General features: G+C 36.6%; 2 protein-coding genes across 4 annotated transcripts; both read right to left on the reverse strand.

Moving 5' to 3' along the window:
• Window positions 1–1,565: 1,565 nt before the first annotated feature.
• On the reverse strand, window positions 1,566–12,670 carry LOC127432584 (DEP domain-containing protein 1B-like). The gene is made up of 11 exons (XM_051683861.1): window positions 12,512–12,670; window positions 11,535–11,800; window positions 11,110–11,251; window positions 10,854–10,981; window positions 10,447–10,577; window positions 10,299–10,346; window positions 7,570–7,710; window positions 5,298–5,464; window positions 4,952–5,128; window positions 3,467–3,658; window positions 1,566–2,845 (listed from the first exon to the last, which is right to left on the reverse strand). Exons 1-11 carry the CDS (start codon window positions 12,569–12,571, stop codon window positions 2,681–2,683), a joined length of 1,617 nt encoding a protein of 538 aa, XP_051539821.1. The 5' UTR covers window positions 12,572–12,670; the 3' UTR covers window positions 1,566–2,680.
• A 209-nt stretch (window positions 12,671–12,879) lies between these two features.
• LOC127432611 (elongation of very long chain fatty acids protein 7-like) lies at window positions 12,880–16,416 on the reverse strand. Of its 3 annotated transcripts, none has more exons than XM_051683913.1 (8): window positions 16,068–16,198; window positions 15,627–15,713; window positions 15,333–15,523; window positions 15,152–15,232; window positions 14,995–15,051; window positions 14,795–14,900; window positions 13,962–14,098; window positions 12,880–13,830 (listed from the first exon to the last, which is right to left on the reverse strand). In XM_051683913.1, the coding sequence occupies exons 1-8, from the start codon at window positions 16,099–16,101 to the stop codon at window positions 13,618–13,620; spliced, it is 906 nt and encodes a 301-aa protein (XP_051539873.1). In that variant the 5' UTR covers window positions 16,102–16,198; the 3' UTR covers window positions 12,880–13,617. The 3 variants fall into 3 exon arrangements, with proteins under 3 accessions (XP_051539873.1, XP_051539875.1, XP_051539874.1); XM_051683915.1 differs by lacking the exon at window positions 16,068–16,198 and adding an exon at window positions 16,362–16,416 and having other exon boundaries at window positions 12,881–13,830; XM_051683914.1 differs by lacking the exon at window positions 16,068–16,198 and adding an exon at window positions 16,209–16,346 and having other exon boundaries at window positions 12,881–13,830.
• Window positions 16,417–22,002: the final 5,586 nt, after the last annotated feature.

Consider the following 22,002-nt stretch of genomic DNA (forward strand, 5'->3'; position numbering starts at 1 on the left):
AAAGTGTGCTAAACATTTAATTGCTTTCCAAAACATTAAAAATATTTATTGTTGTTGAGATTCCCTATGCATTGTATTCTCATGCTTTAGTTAAACTGTCTGTTTATCTCCAGATGAGCTGTACCTGGATGGAGCACAGAGGCCTTAGATATTGATCAGCAGCTAGAAAGGAAAGAGACCTTCAAAAAGTCTGTCTTCAACTTGCAGATGATTCACTACCTTTGAACAGCCCCCTTAAAGAGATGTAATTAATGCTGAAACCTGCATGCCAGCAGCATCTGATTACCTGGAACAGACCAGGGGAGCCCAAGGCCTGCTGAGACGTCTCTGAGCAGATCAAGGACTGGCTCAACTCTGACATATAACACATAGAGAATTCACTGCATGCATCGGTTGTTTATGTCAGGCTTATAAAGAAAAAATATATATTGTGTGAAATTGCATGGCTGATTATATCCGTGCATAATTACTGCTGTTCTCATTAATATAGAGTACAATTGTATCCCCTTTTAGAAATAATTAGAACAGCATTGGTTTAGTATGCTTTTTGTTTTTGATTACTCCATTTTAAGCCATATTTCTATACAGATGTGTACATGGTATGACGAAATGTCTTCTGCAGGGATTCTCTGTTCATGGTTATATCTGTACATGGCGGCCACAGAAGTGAGGTGTCATACACCCATCAGCCACAACATTAAAACCACCTGCCTAATATTGTGTAGATCCCCCTCGTGCTGCCAAAACAGTGCCAACCCGCATCTCAGAACAGCATTCAGAGATGATATTCTTCTCACCACAATTGTACAGAGCGGTTATCTGAGTTACCATAGACTTTGTCAGTTCAAACCAGTCTGGCCATTCTCTGTTGACGTCTCTTATCAACAAGGTGTTTCCATCCACAGAACTGCCGCTCACTGGATGTTTTTTGCTTTTGGCACCATTCAGAGTAAATTCTAGAGACTGTTGTGTGTGCTCTGTACAATTGTGGTGAGAAGAATATAATCACAGAATGCTATTCTGAGATGCGGGTTGGTGGCACGAGGGGGATCTACACAATATTAGGCAGGTGGTTTTAATGTTGTGGCTGATCGGTGTAGATTGTATGTATTAGGTCTAGTAGGAGGCTTGGCAGATGTGTCTGCAAATATATTAACCTGTATGATGGATAGCAAATCTAAGTTTAATAAAATTAACATTTCTCTGGAATAACTGTCTAGTACTACTAATGTCAATCAGTCCAGCTTTGTACTGAAAAACACACAATGTACTGAATGATGTGTTATCGTTAGTATTTCCTAGAAGGGGTTTATTAGTAGTGATCTACTGACCCCTTGTGGGGGAAAATTCAAATGTATAAATTAAAGACAGATCTAGTTTGTATCAGGACCTACAAAACAAATTATAAGGATTGATTTATGAAGGTTTTAACCATCTTGATGAGACTGGAGGTGCACGTTTTCTTTTCCTCTTCGGTGTTACAGTAAGTACACTGAATAAATATTAGCAGGATGTCTTCCAAAAGAAAGATTTACAAATCTAAGAGAAACATCACATTATTGTACTAGATTTTATTTCTTTCCAATTCCATATTTGTGATCACAGTGCAGACGTCCAAATCAGTAACAGTAACTCCAGCATTTGTTCACAAAATAAATTTTAAAGCATACAACGTGTGAGAAATGTATTTTGTATTACAGTTGAGATCACTGAACCATTATTTTAGAAACACGGATAAAACTTTTACATGCTGCTTACACAATACTTCCAGCATCGAGACAGGGTAAGATCGCAGTCATACAGTAAATAAAACCTCATAAATAAACAAGTGATAAAATGTCAAGGATTTGTGCAACGCTAGATATGTTCATAAAAACTGACAAACTATAAAAACTACTTTAAAAGCAGAACAAACACAAATAAGAACAGCAAAGAACAACTTAAGAAACATAGAATGCAGAACCACATATACACCTGACTACAAATCAATTAAAACAAAGAAAACATTGATGTATAAAAAAAAAGAGAAACAGAAATATACAGTATGCAGTTGTAACTACATCAGTAGTTGAGATCGAGCTGACAGAGCTTGTTAATTTATTTTACAAGAGTATAAAAGACTTTTCAAAAGACATTTTCTGGTGACCAGCACTAAACTCCTGTAGCTAATTATCAGTGACAACATGATTTACCAGAACTGAGAACTTGACATCAGTGTTACTAAACACCTGCAGCTGATATAACTGGAGGTAAACAAAAAATAAAAATAGAAATACAGCTCATTAAAAACAGAATTCAAGTGATCGGAAATGATCACTTGAAGATTTTTTTAGTCACACAATATATAAAAACATATTAAAATAGGCATAACTGATGCCTTTTGGAGTTTATTTGGGCTATAATAAAAGAGTATAAACCATTTTTTATTATTATTTTAGGCCCGTTCCCATAGGATTCCAATGCACAGCATTATACTTTGTTTTAACCAAACAATTCAGTCAACTAATCATTGATGAGGTGTATTTGGTGTTATTCAGACTGAGGATGAAACCATTTTTGAATAGCAGAAAGGCTTTATAAAACAGCAAGAAATGATCTGCCTTTGATATTCAGTAATAACTCTCCTTAATAATAATACTTAGCATGGCTATCCAAGTGACAATCTAACCACACTACTGATTCAAGCACGAAAGCTCCAGCTCCTCTGAAAGGGTTGGAATGGTTTCTTCAGCGTGAGGAACATCAGCTGAGGTTTGATTCTCTGGGGTTTCTCTGGGAAAACCGCTGCCTCACTTTCAGCTGTGGGAAACCGTCTGCGGTAGATATCGGGATGAGACTTCTGAAACTGAAAAACAGAGAAATCGTGCAGAGAAAAATAAGAAGAATGTTAAGAAACATGCAAATTTACAGGAGCAGTACGGTTCAGAACACGTCAGTCTTGTGAAAAAACATCATTTTTGACTGGTAAAGGATTATTTAGGGTTAAATACAACTCAATTAAATTACCACAGAAAATAATTTCAACTCGTCCCTCAGTTTGTATTTACCGCTGTAGACTTACAATGGAAGTCTATGGGGCCAGTGTACCAGTCCACTATTTAACTTGATTTAATTTTTTTTTAAAACAAGGTTGAAATAACGCAGACTGATGGCTTCAACAGATGCGCATTCCAACCTCATAGCTCATGGTACAGCAAGTCTGTTTTAAAAGTTTATAAGCTATTGTTAATACTCAATTCCCCTATGGAGAAAATTAATGGGATTTTTACTTCCGGAGCCAGATTATTGCACTCTATAAGTGTTTTATACTGCAAGTTGTTTTTTGTTATAATAAGTGTTTATTTACACAAACTCCGGGGCACATCAAAATGATTTTCTGTGGCAATCAACAGAATCCTCATATGATGTGTTTAGCTCTTAAATATTCCTTTAACAGATATTTCTATTTATAAGAATCCTTTCTTACCTGTTTGAGTTTCTTCTTCTTGTCTTTAATAGACATGGTCTTGTCTTGTATGATGTTCTCCAGAAGATCCACGATGGCCCCGTGAGATCCTGAGACTCTCTGCTCCTCAAACTCTTCTCTGCTGATCTGTCTGCAGGACGAGTGTGGTGGAGACATTATGGAGGTGTCCGTGTCAGCACCTGCGTACTTTATCTTCAAAACACAGAAGAGATCAGGACATGCGGTAGACAACGCACACTTCACAGAGCTCATTCATTTTAAAATAAAAGTTATTCCTTACAAATCAGTTCAAATTTACAATTCACATTTCTGAAAAGTTGACTTGTTTATTTAAAATGCGAAAAGGATAAATAACTCCTACACAGAATGTTAAAGTTAACATGACCCTTTTTACTTTGATAATAACATTTTTCCTGGTTTTACTATGTATAATTCACAAGTGAATGTCATTATTAAAATATATATATATTTGTTTATGAAAAAAGTGTCTTTTTTTTCCCCTCATAATCTTTTCAAATGCGAAGACAATGTAATAATGTATTTTCTCCACCTTTGAGACAACTTTTCTTTTCTGCTGATGTCATCAAGGCCTTGTGGGTGGGGAAGAATAACATTAACCAATAATAGCATTACCTAACATATTTCCAACCAATCAAATCCCAATAGAGCGCAACCGTCAGGTTCCAGATGTTAAAATCCCATTACTTTTCTCCATAGGGGAATTGGATATTAATTATAACTTATAAACTTTTAAAGACAGGCCTACCGTGAGCACTGAGGTTGTTAATCAATGGTATATGCAATATTTCAAAACAAAATCCTGTTTATTAGCAGAATTTTTGTTGAAGAACTACACTACCCATGATCCTGAAGGAAAACGATCCAACAACTGGAGAATCGCTGGACAAAAGTGCGCCAAAAGAGCTCTGCAGCAACAACCCACTCCCATTAATCACTCTCCCTACACTCTCAAACTACCTATATAGTTGTATGTCTATTTGAATATTTTGCAATAAAATATTCATCTATAGTTTCTATACTTACTGTATAACCAAAAACTTAAAATCAATAGTTTTACATTTGTCTTAAATTGAATTACGTCAATGACATTGCTTCATGGGTTTGTAGTTAATTTCCTCATTAAAGACGTTAAGTACACAGTCTTGTATCTTTGTCTTTTTTGTCTGATTTTCAGACTTTACTGCTTCAAATCAAAGTTTGTGATGGTGTGATTCACTTCGGAATTAGCTGTTTTGGTTCATGGCTTAGAACTCTTTTATTAAGGATTCTATGAAATCCCTATGGAAAAACTGAAAGGGAAAAATCAGAACCAAGACGGCACTGTTACGCTCTATTGATAGAATCAATATTTCCTCTAACTGACAATACTTCACAGACGTTCAATGCATTACAGATGCCATATCATGTATTTTTCCATCAATTATCGAGCTAAAAGGCATTTAATGAGTGAGAGAGGATGCTGACCTGAGCTCTTCTCAGGTGGGACAGATGATCCTCAACAGATTTTCTCAAGTCGGACGGCACCTTCAGCACACTGTCGTGGTTATCTATCATAAACATGACCAGCTTGGTTGCCAACAGCTCGTCCAAATCCACCTCATCCGCAGAGCCCAGGATGCACCGCGAAAAGGTCTGGACCATCTATACATGGACAACAACATCCCGAGGAGTCAAACAATATGAAAATGAGCCAAATGATACATTAACTGACCCCGAGTTTATTTATTACTATGACGGTTTAGGATTATCAGTTAACCGTCAAATACTGTGCTTTTAAAGTTTATACAAATCAACGAGATGAGTGATTTACCAGCGTACGTGCTCCTATGGTGTCGTTCAGAGGGGGCAGTGAGGGGTTGGCACAGACTTTAGCCATCAGTCGCATTAACAGCTGCAGTTTACGCCGGTTGGCTGGAGGCAGCAGTAGGCAGCAAACCTGCAACGCTTCAACCGCAACCGACGGCTGCTGTAGAAGCCCTGCGGGACACCATTACATAAGGTTACAACCACACCAAAATAACAGAGCATCATTTATCCTACAGTGTTTAGAGCTAAAGCAAACCATCTTTACATTGACAATAAGTTTCATAATCATACTGTGCACATATGGTGCACCAGATTTTGCAATATATAATGCTGCTATGCATATTTAATATGAATATATATATATATGTATATAAATCATTAATAATAATGATTACATCATGCTGAGTGACTCCAGCCAGGTCTCCTAAGCAACCAAATTGGCCCGGTTGCTAGGGAGGGTAGAGTCACATGGGGTAACCTCCTCGTGGTCGTGATTAGTGGTTCTCGCTCTCAGTGGGGTGCATGGTAAGTTGTGCGTGGATCACAGAGAGTAGCATGAGTCTCCACATGCTGTGAGTCTCCGCGGTGTCATGCACAACGAGCCACGTGATAAGATGCGCGGATTGACGGTCTCAGAACCGGAGGCAACTGAGACTTGTCCTCCACCACCCGGATTGAGGTGAGTAACCGCGCCACCACGAGGACCTACTAAGTAGTGGGAATTAGGCATTCCGAATTGGGAGGAAAAAGGGGATAAAAAAAAAAAAACTAAATAATAAAATAATAATGATTGCATTAAAAAAAAATATTTTATTAAAACCTGCCATCTAGCTTGTAGATTCTCTCTGACCAATCAGTGATCTGCAAGGTTTTGACATCACATTTAATATCAGCTCGGCTCATCATCCGATATTTTTTATGTAAGCGGTTCTGAATAAGAAGCATAAAGTACACAGAGAGAAGTATGCAAATGTTCAAAGAAATCCTTTACTCTCCATGATTCATGACACGAGCCATGTGTGAGATCAAGAAGTGGGATCAAGAAGCGGGAAGAGGGGGATCTGTTGTTTGGCTATAGCAGCGGGGGGAGCGTCATTTTTCTGTAGCAGGATTGTACACATGCTTTCCGAAAATAAATAAATAGATTTAACTTATTAAATGATTTAAGCAACATATTAAACATTTTTCAATAATTCAAGCACTTTTTAAGCACCTCTTGGTAAAAATGGCTATTTTCAAGGTTTTTCCATGACTTCAATTTAAAAAAGCCAAATTAAGTACTTCAAGCACCTTGTACGAACCCTGTTCAAATGTGTTCTGGTGAAGAAAGAAAGTCATACACATCTGGGATGACATGGGGGTGAGTAAATGATGAGAGAATTTTCATTTTTGGGTGAACTATCCCTTTAAAGGAATAATTCACCCAAAAATGAAAATTCTCTCATCATTTCATCACCCTCATACCATCCCAGATGTGTATGACTTTCTTTCGTATGCTGAACTCAAATTAAGATTTTTAGAAGACTTTCTCAGCTGTTTTGATCCATACAATGCAAGTGAATGGGTGCCAAAATTTATAAGATCCAAAAATCCCATAAATCAGTATAAAGATAATCCAGACGAGTCCAGTGGTTAAATCCATTTCTTCAGAAGCGATATGATAGGTGTGGGTCTCCACTTTAACTTTCACATTCTTCATGCATATCGCCCCCTACTGTGCAGGGAAAAGAATTTCTAGCAAAAAATGACTTAAATATTGATCTGTTTTTCAACTACACCTATCATATCACTTCTGAAGATATGGATTAAACCACTGGAGTCATTTGGATTACTTTTATGATGCCTTTATGTACTTTTTGGAGTGTCCAAATTTTGGCACCCATTCACTTGCATTGTGTGTACCTACAGAGCTGAAATATTCTTCTAAAAATCATAATTTGTGTTCTGCAGAAGAAAGAACGACATACACATCTGGGATATTATGAGGGTGAGTAAATGATGAGAGAATTTTCATTTTTGGGAGAACAATCCCTTTAAGCTTCAAGATACCAGCAGTGTTTTACATTACAGTTGTATGAAAAACTCCTTTCCTGACACAGCATTTTAAAATTAACTGCTTATGCTGCAAGATACTGATTAAAGAGCAAGACGCAATGGCCAAAGACCACCTAAATCATCAGTTCTTGGCGCAACTTGAAATGTACAGTTAATTCGAATTCTACACCATCTCAGTCATTAATAATGCGAATAACTTGTGCATTGTGTCTATCACTTACCCAAAATACTGACAAATATTTCATACAGATGGAAAGTCAACAGTGGCTCTTTCAGTCTCTGAAAATGCTCCGCCACTGTCCTGAAGACGTCTCTCTCAAAACCTGGATATATGGGCTGCCTGCTGTCACAGCCATTGGGCCCTTAAATGATATCAAAGATGTATAAAACATAATACAAGATTACAGCTCTAAAATCTGATTGGATGAGTGACATTTGAAGCTGTTGTTAAATAGCCGATATATGCACATCCAATTTGAATTCCATATTAATGTGCCAAGTTGCTTATCAATGATAAACAGTTACAGTTAGGCTAATGAACAAGTAACTTGGCAAGAGTATTGTTTATAATGATTCTTGTAAGTAATAAATGTAAATATTTGGATACTGGTGTCTTTTATCATTGCCATTGGCAATAAAAGCAATAATCTTTGTGTTGTGCTGAACTAAATCCCTTAACCATGGTAAAATCTAAAGGTTGACCGATAGTGGATTTTGCACATACTGATAACTGGAAGGTGGTGGAAAAGGCAGATAACCAATTAATCGGCCAACAGTTTTTTAAATTGATTTTTAAAATATTTAAAAAAACTTTCTTAGCCTTTCCTTACTATGACAGGCACAGACATAGAGGCTACAAGAGCCCAAAATGAATAATATCCCAGATGCAGTTTATTGTGCAAACACAATCCCAATAATAACCAGAAAAAAAAGTTCAGATTTGGAGCCTGAAAAACACTTACTTATTTCAGGACTCTTATTATGAAATGATGGACACTTGGCTGCGTTACAATGCTCTATATTTAAGTATTTACCAAATGAAATCACCAGATTAAGGATTTTGTATATACATATATATATATATATATATATATATATATATATATATATACACAGGTGCATCTCAATAAATTAGAATGTCGTGGAAAAGTTCATTTATTTCAGTAATTCAACTCAAATTGTGAAACTCGTGTATTAAATAAATTCAATGCACACAGACTGAAGTAGTTTAAGTCTTTGGTTCTTTTAATTGTGATGATTTTGGCTCACATTTAACAAAAACCCACCAATTCACTATCTCAAAAAATTAGAATACATCATAAGACCAATAAAAAAAACATTTTTAGTGAATTGTTGGCCTTCTGGAAAGTATGTTCATTTACTGTATATGTACTCAATACTTGGTAGGGGCTCCTTTTGCTTTAATTACTGCCTCAATTTGGCGTGGCATGGAGGTGATCAGTTTGTGGCACTGCTGAGGTGGTATGGAAGCCCAGGTTTCTTTGACAGTGGCCTTCAGCTCATCTGAATTTTTTGGTCTCTTGTTTCTCACTTTCCTCTTGACAATACCCCATAGATTCTCTATGGGGTTCAGGTCTGGTGAGTTTGCTGGCCAGTCAAGCACACCAACACCATGGTCATTTAACCAACTTTTGGTGCTTTTGGCAGTGTGGGCAGGCGCCAAATCCTGCTGGAAAATGAAATCAGCATCTTTAAAAAGCTGGTCAGCAGAAGGAAGCATGAAGTGCTCCAATATTTCTTGGTAAACGGGTGCAGTGACTTTGGTTTTCAAAAAACACAATGGACCAACACCAGCAGATGACATTGCACCCCAAATCATCACAGACTGTGGAAACTTAACACTGGACTTCAAGCAACTTGGGCTATGAGCTTCTCCACTTCTCCACCAAATTCCTTGACACGTCTGTGTGTGGTGGCTCTTGATGCCTTGACCTCAGCCTCAGTCCATTCCTTGTGAAGTTCACCTAAATTCTTGAATCGATTTTCAATCCTCATAAGGCTGCGGTTCTCTCGGTTGGTTGTGCAGCTTTTTCTTCCACACTTTTTCCTTCCACTCAACTTTCTGTTAACATGCTTGGATACAGCACTCTGTGAACAGCCAGCTTCTTTGGCAATGAATGTTTGTGGCTTACCCTCCTTGTGAAGGGTGTCAATGATTGTCTTCTGGACAACTGTCAGATCAGCAGTCTTCCCCATGATTGTGTAGCCTAGTGAACCAAACTGAGAGACCATTTTGAAGGCTCAGGAAACCTTTGCAGGTGTTTTGAGTTGATTAGCTGATTGGCATGTCACCATATTCTAATTTTTTGAGATAGTGAATTGGTGGGTTTTTGTTAAATGTGAGCCAAAATCATCACAATTAAAAGAACCAAAGACTTAAACTACTTCAGTCTGTGTGCATTGAATTTATTTAATACACGAGTTTCACAATTTGAGTTGAATTACTGAAATAAATGAACTTTTCCACGACATTCTAATTTATTGAGATGCACCTGTATATTTCACCATTTGAGTTTTTTTCTTATTCACAAAATATGAAGTTGGCGACACAATGAATGTGCAGATTGGGCATGTTTCCATAGTCACATTTTTTTCCCTGCCCTCACTTCAACTTAGAATACCAATTTTGCATTGAAGTAAAAATAAAAATATGGATAAATATTTTCAGTCAGTGATTGTTTTTATTTCACCTTTAGAGGCCGCTGTTATACTGTAGAACCAAGTTGTTCTAACTGTAGAATCCTTCAGCGCAAAAAACTATTGGCACAGAGTTTTGCAGATAACCGATAGTTCCAAAAAGCAACAATCAGCATGATTAATCAGTTAAACCGATATATCGGTCTACCTCTAGTAAAACCACTGTAATATACTGCCTTGAATGGCCTGTTGAATGTAATCCATAACACAAACTGGATAACTAGTCACTCACAGTTTGCCAGGCATTTCATTGCAGATAACACCCAGTGAGGCGAATCCTCTAAAAAAACAGAAAAACAAAATAAGTCACACATTAGCTAAAATAAATTTTTCTATATTCAAGAAAATATGTCTTATAATGCTGTATAATTCATTCTCACCTGCTTTGTTCTTCAGGACAACAATGCCTTGCTTATTAACACCAAAAACATTATGAACGATGTGCTTTGGACTCAGAAGTTTTGTGTCTAGAACCCCGTCCAAAGACTGGAGACCCAAAACAGTCTGCAAACTAAAAAAAGATGAATTCAAAATTGACCTAATTTATTAAATGTCTCTGGCCTTTTTGTGCACGATTCATCGGTGCATGTTATTCTAAAGAATTTTTTCTTCTTCCATTAAAATGTAATATAAAATTTGCATATATACCAGTAGTTGAAATTCAAACTTAAGTCCTTCTTTTTAAGCAAGTGAGCAGGAATAGACCTACTGCCAATCACCCACCATTTCGATTCCTGGATTCCCAATACAAACATAATTTGAAAGAAGTTTGGCTGATAATGCTTACTGTGTTAGTGTCATTGATTTCCATATCTGGTCCACATGTTTCGGGGTTAACTCTCTCCTCCGGATCAGTTTGCACTCTGGTAACTCCCCAATGGCGATGCTGTGCCTCTTATTCCATGTCCCTGAATTCTAAAATCATAAATACAGTATTTCTACATCACTTAAAAAAAAATAGCACAACTTATGGTCAGTAAGTATCGTAAAAGTCATTATAAACAGAAAAAATAAAACATGATACACTCTCCACAGTCACTTACTATTATGAGTGGTTTCATGGGTATCTTTACCGGCACTGGTATGTCCTCATAATCATCCCAGCGTGGAATTCTAGGAACTGAGCCGTGATCTCTTACAGGTGGACGCACAGGTAGAGGCTTCAGAGGGGATTGTGAAGGAAATCTGGCAGATTTAAATAGTTAATTAATAATTATTTGGCACTACTAGTGAACAATTAAAATGACAAAAACATAATTTCCACCCATTTTGTTTTAATGCATTGCATCATATATGGCTGACATGGAAGTACTTATGGAAAGTTAACATGGCTCCAGTTGACTTTTACAGAGTTAAGGTGGTTGACACGGACACATTTTATGTCAACAACCCACATCTCATTTAGGAGAGAGCTAACTTTGGCATTCTCCATGATTCTATATGCAAAAATTGACACCTATAATGGCACCTGTATAGATGTCCATTGTCTTCCAAATCCTCTTTGCCAAACCGCCCTTTGACATCCTCGATAACATGATTTTTGAGGAATTTTCGGAGTAACTGGAGCGTTTGGTAGCGTGTCACCTCTGGTCCAAAGTTCTGGTTCTGCCTGAGCAGTTCATGGAGGAAGTCGACAGCCTCAGCACCGGTGAAACTGTGATCATAACACCTGAAATGAGCCCAGTGTCGCCTTACCGGCATCCCACCACGGAAGAGCTTGATGGTTTCATTCCACTAGGAAAAAAGGAAAGATACTTTAGATTTACCATTAATGGTAATTGCTGATTTAACGGACTGGAACCCCTTATGGAGAGATGTTCGAGTATTCCTCATAACAATTGTAATATTTTTAATTAATTGAGGTCTCTACACCAAAAACTGCTGATAGTAATTTTTGTGCACTGCACTGTGTTGTGTTGTGTATTGTACCAGATTGTAAGTATTTGCATGTTGCATTCTGTGTATTGTTTCTATGAAATCAAATGAAAGGAGGAAATAAAGTCAAATCAAATGAATATATGATATGGATTTATTATAGGATTGTGGGCTGACTAATAGGAAGTTACTGTAGTAGCAACAGTATTTTGGTGGAAACTAAGGTTACCATGGTAATATATTTGTTGTTTGAGTTGTTGCACTGGAATTTCGCCACAAGGATCAATAAAGTACATCTGTCTACACGTTATTACAGTAAAGCAAATTACTACTTTGTGCATTAAAATATAATTTACCGTATTATTTATATTTAAAGCTATAGGACAAAGATAGGCTGCAATTTAAAATATTGTTTCATGCAAGTAAGTTACTTAAAAACGTTCCGTCGGCTCAAATATTAAACCCTATTTGAACATTAAGAGTTTAGATAAATAAAACGAAACAAAAAAGCTTACATTAAAAGTAACAATGTATCAGCGAATGTATTTCCGGTTTTAAAGCAATTCTTACCAACTTTGTCGCCCTGTAAGGTCCTGGTCCGATCATTTTACCATCCATATTAGCCCTCATAAAAATTTTAATAGTTTAAATTGCGATTATTTATCCATTTAATGATGATATCTCTGTAATCATTTCCACAGTAGTTGCTTCACTTTTGAAAACCGACACGTTCCTGCCAACAATGTGATTGGCACACGAAACCAGCCACGTGGCACTGATCATAACCATATTTGGGCATCATCTCTGGTATCTCCCAAATGCTGTATGGGAATTGTAGTTTGAACACGGTATTGCAAAATAATCACAAGAAAACTAAGAGATTGATGAATAATTTATTTTGTTTCATTATAAAAAAAAAAAAACCTTCAGTTTCTTTTAAACAAAATTAGAAGGTTTAAAAACAACAAAAACAAGGAAAATATCACAGGGCGTCAATCCAGTCTTGCTATTCCCTTGCTCAAATCAGTTAAATACATAAAACCATAACAGTTAATCAGAAACACATTTTTTTTTTTTTTTTTTTTATTAAAAAGATCACATTAAGAAGTGGTTAACATTAAATAAACAATCGAATAAATAGTCACAAAGCATTTAGACAGCGTTGCATAACTTTCATATGATGTCCCTTCTGTGGAATTTGGTAAATTTGGAGGTTCGAGCACAGCCAGGTTATCAGTCAAGAGTTTCTCAATGGTAAAAGGGCATCAGGCTCATTTAGTTAAAACCAAAACACAACCTTCAAAAACCCCATTCAACAATAAACATCAAATCACCTTCAACATGCTCTCATAACCTCATTTCTGATTTGGCCAGCAGTTCAATCATATTCCAAAGTGGAGGACTCATATTTACAGGTAGAGGATATTAGAACAAACAAAATATACTGTATCCCACCCCACTCTCATTTCAAAACCTTGAGTGAAGACAAAAATGAGGATAGCATCTCTAGTGAAACACCAGTGTGAGCGTTTGGAAATATGAAATCCAGTAATACAGTGGTATTCCACAATAGTTTTAACATAAAACAGGGGAGTGGAACCTTAAACATAATGAAATTCAAAGGAATGTTCCAACTTTTAGGTTAGAGGTTCATTTGTAGGTGGCCAAGGGAAGAATTACTCGGTCTTCTTATGTAGGTAGTTTCCATTCTGGAGAATTTTCGGAAGCCTCTTACCCTTGGTGTAGGCATGATAGTAGAAGTTGAGGAACAGGATCAAGAAGATCAGCCCATACAGACCAATAACGTAGAGGAACACAGGGAACTGGTAAGGACAGTCCTTCATGAAGAAGAACTGGCCAATGTGGGCGGTCACCATCACAAACTGGATCTGAGAATGAGAAAATATTAAGTAAAAAACAGTTTGAAGTTCTGATATCAAAACTTCCCCCATTAATGGGCCCAATTTCTTTAAAAAGAAAGCTAGGGGTTGGTAGGTTGGCTTGTAAACTATGAACTTACCAGCTGGATTGTGGTCATATACTTTTTCCACCACAGGTACTTCTGGTAGGCCGGTCCCAGAGCAGCGAGAGCATAGTAGGTGTACATTATGACATGGACAACACAGTTCAGAAGGGCATGGAAAGTTCCCAGACCACCTAATAGAGGAAAAACAAAGCATTGCATTAGAATTTAACCCAAATTACAGCATTCCAATTTAACAGCATTTGGAGTGCACTCCTAAATTTGACTATTAAATAAGCACAAACTTGTATAGGAAATTAAAATGTACAGTCTTCCATCTTGTATGCAGGGGCAAATACATACACGTCATATAAAATGCCTTCATAATACCACTTGCCACAAATTAGCAAATAGCAAAAGACAAGATCATGAGTGTGAGGTAAACTAATGGCAAATGGTGAAAAGTCTCACCAAACTTTCGGTTTTACCAGGAAATATTGCTGCCTTCACGTTCTACCGGAATTATTGTAAAAGCGAGTTTCCAACTTTGAAGTTGCATATGAATGCCCCCCCTAAAGTCGTTATTATGAATGGGAAACACTGAGATATGTTTCTGAGTTGGGAGAGGATGTCAACATTCAACATGGTGGAGCTAGTAAAGATTTCCCCAAGAAATATGAATGAACATGGCATCCTCCATGTTTTCGACAACAAAACACTTGAACATGACGTGCTCATACTTACGACTTCAGAAGTGGGAAGTACAAAGTAGGATAATTCCAACAGCACATGAAGGCAGCAGAAGTCAACACAGCCGTTACTCCAGAAAGAAAATGCACTTGTCAAGCCATTTCAAAGGGCTCTTAAGTAGCAACCTCATAATACTGTACCTGGGGCAAATCGGACTCCAAACCACCAGGTGAATGGCATGATTGAGTGATGATAGACATGTAGGAAAGTTACTTGGCTGTTTTTTTTCCTCAGGACAAAGAATACCTATAAAGACACCAGAACAAATGGTTTTAACACTGATAGTCTAATAATAACAAAAACTGAAATTAAAGCTTTTATATAGCAAAGTCACACTTACAGTGTCCAGCATCTCAATGAATTTGGAGAAATAGTACAGCCAGCATGTCCATGCCATCTAAAAATAAAACATGAAAGTAAAAGGAAATGCCAAATTAATGCACAAGTCTACGTTGACAAATGGTCCATTAACAGAAGACTGTGCTCCATTTACATACCCTGAGAGCCTGAGGAGAGCTAGAATAATCCACGATGTCACACCCATAGGTGTATCCGTTCGCCCAACCAGACATGAGGAACTGCAAGGAAACACATATTTTGATTTACAACAGTAGACAAGATGATGCCTGAAACGTAGGAACCAACTTAGACATGCATAGCAAATGACAAACTATGAACCTCATAAATCATGTAAATGGAGAACGCCACAATGGCAAAGTTATAGATGATCATTGGTCGCTTGAGGTCAAATGGCTTGCGGTTCTCCATTAGCCGAGGGCCCAGTGAGGTCACAAAGTAGATGTAGGTCGAGATGATGATTGTTTGGGGGAACGGGGATGCCATCAAGAGCCAGTTCTCTGTCCGTGGATCTACAAAGAGAAGCATTCTTATTTTTCAATCACAAAAAAAATAAAAAAAAATAAAAATATGCCACGTTAATTATAAGCATTACACCAGAGGATGCAAACTCACCTGCTTCCTTGATCCACTCATCATATAGGAGCACAGCTCTTGAGGTTAGTGTGTTGAAAGCCATGTTTGATGGTTCTGGCTTCTCTTCTGGAGGAAAAACCAATGGATTCACATTACATCAAGGAAGAACAAGAATTTCTACAAGTTTTTAAACCAGAAACCCCACATGAGTATCTCCATCTTTAAATTAATAATCTTTTGCCCACTTTTACCCTTTTGCCCAAGAGAGAGAGAGAGAGAGAGAGAGAGAAAAAAACACTTTTCCTAAAACTTCCACATGGAATTTAGAATGTAGAAATGCATTCCAGTTGTGATGGCACTCCCAAACAACCCATTAGACCACTCCCATAACAAAACTGGAATGACTCGAAACTTTAGAAAATTCCAGTAGGGTTTACTTGAATTTTTTATTTATTTGTTTTGGCCAAAATCAACATTTACCAATCCTGGTGCTGGAGTATTCCAAATTCTGCATATTTTGAAAGTCTCTCTTCTTAGACACGCCCCCATTCAGGTCGTGGAACTTTTACTAACCAGCTGTTTAGTTGTATCAGGCTGTTAAATAAGGAAACACTGACTTACACCATCCAAACTTGTATCTGTACTTCTCAAAACATCCTCAAACAGCCAGTTCTACTTTAATGATAAATAATAACTCCACGAATTCTAATGAATAACAATAATCGAGTTGAATCTCCTTGTAAAAAAAAAAAAAAAAAAAAAAAAAATTCACACCTCACTAGCCGGATTTAATCCGCCTCTCCAACGGCTGTCAATGCGCTGCCTTTTGTCAACTACATGACTCATTTAACGCTTCAAGTACTTATGCGCCTGTTGCATTTGGCTCCGCCTACAATTATTCATATTTGGAGGTTCCGCCTCGTGAAACTTCCGGAATTCATGTCGAAACTTTTAAGCGCTTTCAGAGGTGTTTCTAGAGTGATCATATAAAAATATGAGCGGAATGCTGTACAAAGGTCAGTTGTTTTGGAGTGTTTTAGAGTGTTATTTTGTGTCTAGGGAAATTGAAAAATGGTGGATGATGAGCAAAATTCTGACTAAAGCTGAGAAACACCAAAATCAAAAGCCATGAGAATTATTATTATTTTTTATTTTTTATTTGTATTTTTTTTTGAATGAAGATAAATAAATATTTGTATCATTAAGAATTTTTGTGACATTATTTTCGTGACAATTAACTACATTTCCCCCCAATTCACATCGCTGTAATGAGAATACAAATTATATTAGCCCATACATCATGGTAGTCTTCCTTGTACTTGCTTTCATTTTGTGCTGATTTTAATAAAAATAAATAAATAAATGTGCAAAATATACACACTATGCACAGAATATACAATATCGACTTATTACACTTCATATACACACAATTATATGATATACACATATTACACACAATATTACTTTAATGAGAGTCTAATGATAATCACCATTGAAAATAATGAGAATTACAAATAAATTCAAAAGTAAATCCTCCAGACACATTAAGAAAATTTGTAAGGGAAATGTGCTTATATGAATATTCTGGGTTTAATACAATTTAAGCTCAATCGACAGCGTTTGTGGCATAATGTTGATTACCACAAAAATTAATTTGGCTTGTCCCTCATTTTCTTCAAAAAAGCAGAAATAGGGGTTACAGTGAGGCACTTACAATGGAAGTGAATAGGGGCCAATCCGTAAATGTTAAAATATTCGCTGTTTCAAAAGTTTAGCCACAAGATATAAACATTATACATGTAGACATGATTTTATTGTGATAAAATCGCTAACATTTTCTGCGTAAAATTATATAACGTTTTACAACTTCATTGCCATCATGATGTAATGCCATAAAGCCTTAAATCCTAAAAGAACCTTAAAAATGACAATTTAAACAATTTAACAGCTCAAATAACATACAAGTTTTAATAGAAGAATTTATGTAATTGCTTTTATAAAATTATAAGCTTCACATTTCTGCCTTTAAACCCTCCAAAAATTGGCCCCATTGACTTCCATTGTAAGTCCTCACTTTAACCTCCATTTTTGCTTCTTTTTTTAAAGGAGGGTCGAGTTGAAATGAATTTTTGTTTTAATCAACAATATGACACAAATGCTGTCCATTGAGCTTAACTTATATTAAATTCAGAATACCCCTTTAATTGTCATTAAAATATTGTCACATTGTAAAACATGATCAGATTTATACAAAGATAGGCTTCATTTTCTTTAGTAATATAGGCTACCTTTTTCAATTTAAATTATTTTATTTCTGACGTGATATGGACATGTTTTGTGGCGATTCATCCTTGAAGCCTTGTTGACTTCCACCACACTGGTTCAATTTCAGGGTTGGGTCACCCCACCAGTAAATAAAATTGAAGCCCTGAATGAGCAGAGGGGTTCTGTTGCTTTCAAAGTCATTACTGCACAGTAGAAGAGTTGTACACTACAGGTTATGGATAATAAAACTGAGCTAAGAGAGGAAAAAGAAGGCTGTACCAGATGTTTACAAGAGAAATGAAATGAAGATGCAGGTCCATTGCTTGCATGTTTCCAAATTAAGTTTCTAATTTAGAAGAACACGTTTCATATTATTTCATATCTATACTTAATTCAACATTTTCTCTAAAATGATATACACCGGTAAATTACAAATATTTTCCTTTAAAGCAGAGATGCACAAACTAGGGCCAGCGGGCCAAAATTGACCCATGATGACTTTTGATTTTACCCACCTTGACATATGGGAAATATATATATATATATATATATACTGTATATGCATGTCATTGACGCAGCTCTTCATTGCATTAGTAAAGCAGATTGCAGAGTAATGTTTTTTTTTAGTATGAAATCATAAAGGAGGACCCCAGGGATACTTTTATGTTTTAATATAACACAGTTTGATATAATGCAACATTTACTGTCGGCCCACGGCCCTCAATCAAGTTAAATTTTTGGCCCTTAATTGGGAAAAGTTTGGGTTCCTCTGCTTTAAAGTTTCCAGAGTGTATAGTGTATTGTGCTGAATAACTCATCCACCCACAATATTCCGGAAACAACAATAGAGCATGACTAATATGCTTTACTGCTACTGTGTTTCATTTTAGAAATTTTGAGTGCATTAGTCATGCAGACATATGATTTGCATCATTTAAAAGGATCAACAATATAGAATGTTGGCCTACTTTATTAATTAATTAATTAATTAATATCTTTGTTCATTTCAGTCTCATGTCTGATTTTGCCTAGGGCACCATGTGAGGCAGAACCGCTACTGAATATCACATATTCTTTGCACACATTAGGAGAAAAATAAAGAGACTACTTAGCTAGAAATTGGCTGGTTATCAAGTTAGCTAACACTCAAAAATGATTTACAATTTACACATTTTAATTTCATAACAAAATTCCATCAGATTGAATTGAGTAATCTTTTACAAAATCAAATAATTAAAAAACGGAATATTTTAAGTTTTATTAATTTAACTTTGTTAAAAATGAAACAGTTCGATTTTATGGAATTTTGTTATGAAAATGATATGCGTAATCTTAAAAACAGGCTAAAATATTTTTGGAGGGAATTAACTTCTGTGCAAAAAAACAAATGCAAGTGCTGAATAAATGAGCAGATCCTTTTAGTGATCCTTAAGGGGTGCAGAAATATTTAATCATATGTAATAAAGGCGGATCCAGTTTTCATGAAAATACACATAAACATGATTTTTTTAATGACTACATTGAGCAACACTGCATCTGAACATACCTGAGCTGTGACAAACTTGGTTGCAAATCTGGTTTTAAAGACAAATATGATGCCAAAGTAATAGTCTGTTGATGTCACAGTAATACTTAGCATACTTTTAGTTTATATGCCCACCTTCTTGAATATTTTGTCTGGATGCAGAATTTCTATTAATGAACGAATTGTATAACAGTTAGTTCTGGTCCTCTAATTTGATCGGACTAGAAGCATTTAAAAAGTGCTGAACTTTATAAAACCTACTACTGCTATACATGGTTCTTTTTTATTTTTTTCTCCCCTTTTCTCCCCAGTTTGGAATGCCCAATTCCCACTACTTAGTAGGTCCTCGTGGTAGCGCGGTTACTCACCTCAATCCGGGTGGTGGAGGACAAGTCTCAGTTGCCTCTGCTTCTGAGACTGTCAATCCACACATCTTATCACATGGCTCGTTGTGCATGACACTGCAGAGACTCACAGCACGTGGAGGCTCATGCTACACTCCGCGATCTACGCACAACTTACCATGCGCCCCACTGAGAGCGAGAACCACTAATCGCGACCACGAGGAGGTTACCCATGTGACTTTACCCTCCCTAGCAACCGGGCCAATTTGGTTGCTTAGGAGACCTGGCTGGTGTCACTCAGCACACCCTGGATTTGAACTCGTGACTCCAGGGTTGGTAGTCAGCGTTAATACTTGCTGAGCTACCCAGGCCCCGCTATACATGGTTCTTCAAAGAACTCAGCAGGGCTTCACTTTGCCCCTGTTAATAGGTGATGCCTAAAACCAATACATTGATCTGAAGAACCCATAATGTTATATCTAAAACTTTTTTAATCTCCAAAGCAGCAATGTTCAAGGATCTTTATTTTCAGTATTTTTTAAGAATAACACTGATTTCTCCGATAGCAAAACATGTTAGGTTCCTAAACTTTTAAAGGACCAAGGCTAAAATCAATTACTTTATTACCTTCAGCACCCCAAAAACAACCAATGTTTTTCTCAAGTGAAGTTTGTTCACTTCAGAAGTGACTGCAATACAAAAAAGGTCCTGATAGAGTTAAATTCCATTGTGAAGGACTTATGTCACTGAAACAAGAACAGAAACTTGGGTGTTGGTGTTCTTTTTGCTTAGAAAAACCGGCTAATCGAGCTCTGTCAGGATGGAGCCAGATTCCTCACTAATGTTCCGGTCTCATCCTCCCTCAAGTACCTCAAACTATTGTCATATTGTCTATAGTGCTGGTAAAAAAAAAAGGACAACTTGAGCCCATAGTTTGTTATGAAAAATATAATTAAACGATATCATACAAACTGTTGGTTGTACTAAAACAACAGATTAATTCAAGAGAGTTATAGAGTAGAGGATTGCTACATGAGTCATAGCTTTAATTGTATCTTAATTGTAATGTTCATTTGCATACATTTTATGAAAATATAGGTTTACACAAGTTACATATGCATTTCTGACATTTCACAGCACATTTCACTGTGTATTGCAGTGTATCGTTGTGTTTCGTAACTGTCAGTGATTGACATTCACTTAGCTGAAGTACTTTGCAGAAACTCTTGGACAAAAATGCATCATGCATGTTCTAATGATGCATAGTAAAAACACATGTGGTAGCCTAAAGGTACTAAACATAGACATCTGTGACATCACAAACATGTAAAATATGTGAAGACTTACTTATACTGTACATCAGGTCAAGCGAGTGAGATTGAGGATTGGCATGTTTTTATTTTTACGCACTATATCAATATGGTTAGTGCAGTAGATAATGGAATGATTAATCCATTAATCAACAAAAACACTTTCTTTAAAACATTTTGAGAGCTAGTTGGCCACTGCTAATTCTTTGAATATTAATTGTGTTGCTTCTTGTTATTAAGAAAATGAATAATCTTTCCAAGGAGAAAAAAAAAAAAAGATTATTTTGGGCAGATGAGATGTTGGTAATATATCACATAAGGACTAGTGTGGGGCATCCTAATAGAATTCCTCTTCAATTCACAAACTTTTTGTAAAAGTATTTTATACCAGAACTTATTTATTCTCAGAATCATAAAGTTCAACTGGCTGACTACAATAACTCTTTTGGACATTCTTCAATAACCTGAATCAGGGGTTTTCAACCCTTGTGGGGTGCGAGGGTTTCGTTTAGTCACCACCTCTGCAGATTACATATTTTATGACAGTATGTGGCAACAAATATTTTCCCTGGTAGCACATGAACATCACGCAGATGTCTAATTGATGTGTGTGTTTACATCTGGACAGGGCCGGCCCTAGCATTTTGGGGGCCCTCAGCAGATTTAAAAAAAGGGGCCCAGAGCGAATGTAATATTTTTAATAGTTTTGACAGGTTCCATCGGACTACTGGCTTGCATATAGCTGCCTGGGCTGTGTGCCCATTGCTGTTTACAGTTACTGCAAACAATTATTTGTCTATACTGAACCCGTGGTAGGGGGGGCCCTGGTGTCCACGGGGGTCCTATGCAGCCACATATGTCGCTTAATACATAGGGCTGGCACTGCATCTGGAAGATGTATTTTTTACATTGTTTGCTCATCTGCAGTATGTCTAAAAGACATGTGACAATAAGTATGTCTTGGATATCAA

Source organism: Myxocyprinus asiaticus, chromosome 42, assembly GCF_019703515.2.
Source record: "Myxocyprinus asiaticus isolate MX2 ecotype Aquarium Trade chromosome 42, UBuf_Myxa_2, whole genome shotgun sequence".
Classification (NCBI taxonomy): Eukaryota; Metazoa; Chordata; class Actinopteri; order Cypriniformes; family Catostomidae; genus Myxocyprinus; species Myxocyprinus asiaticus.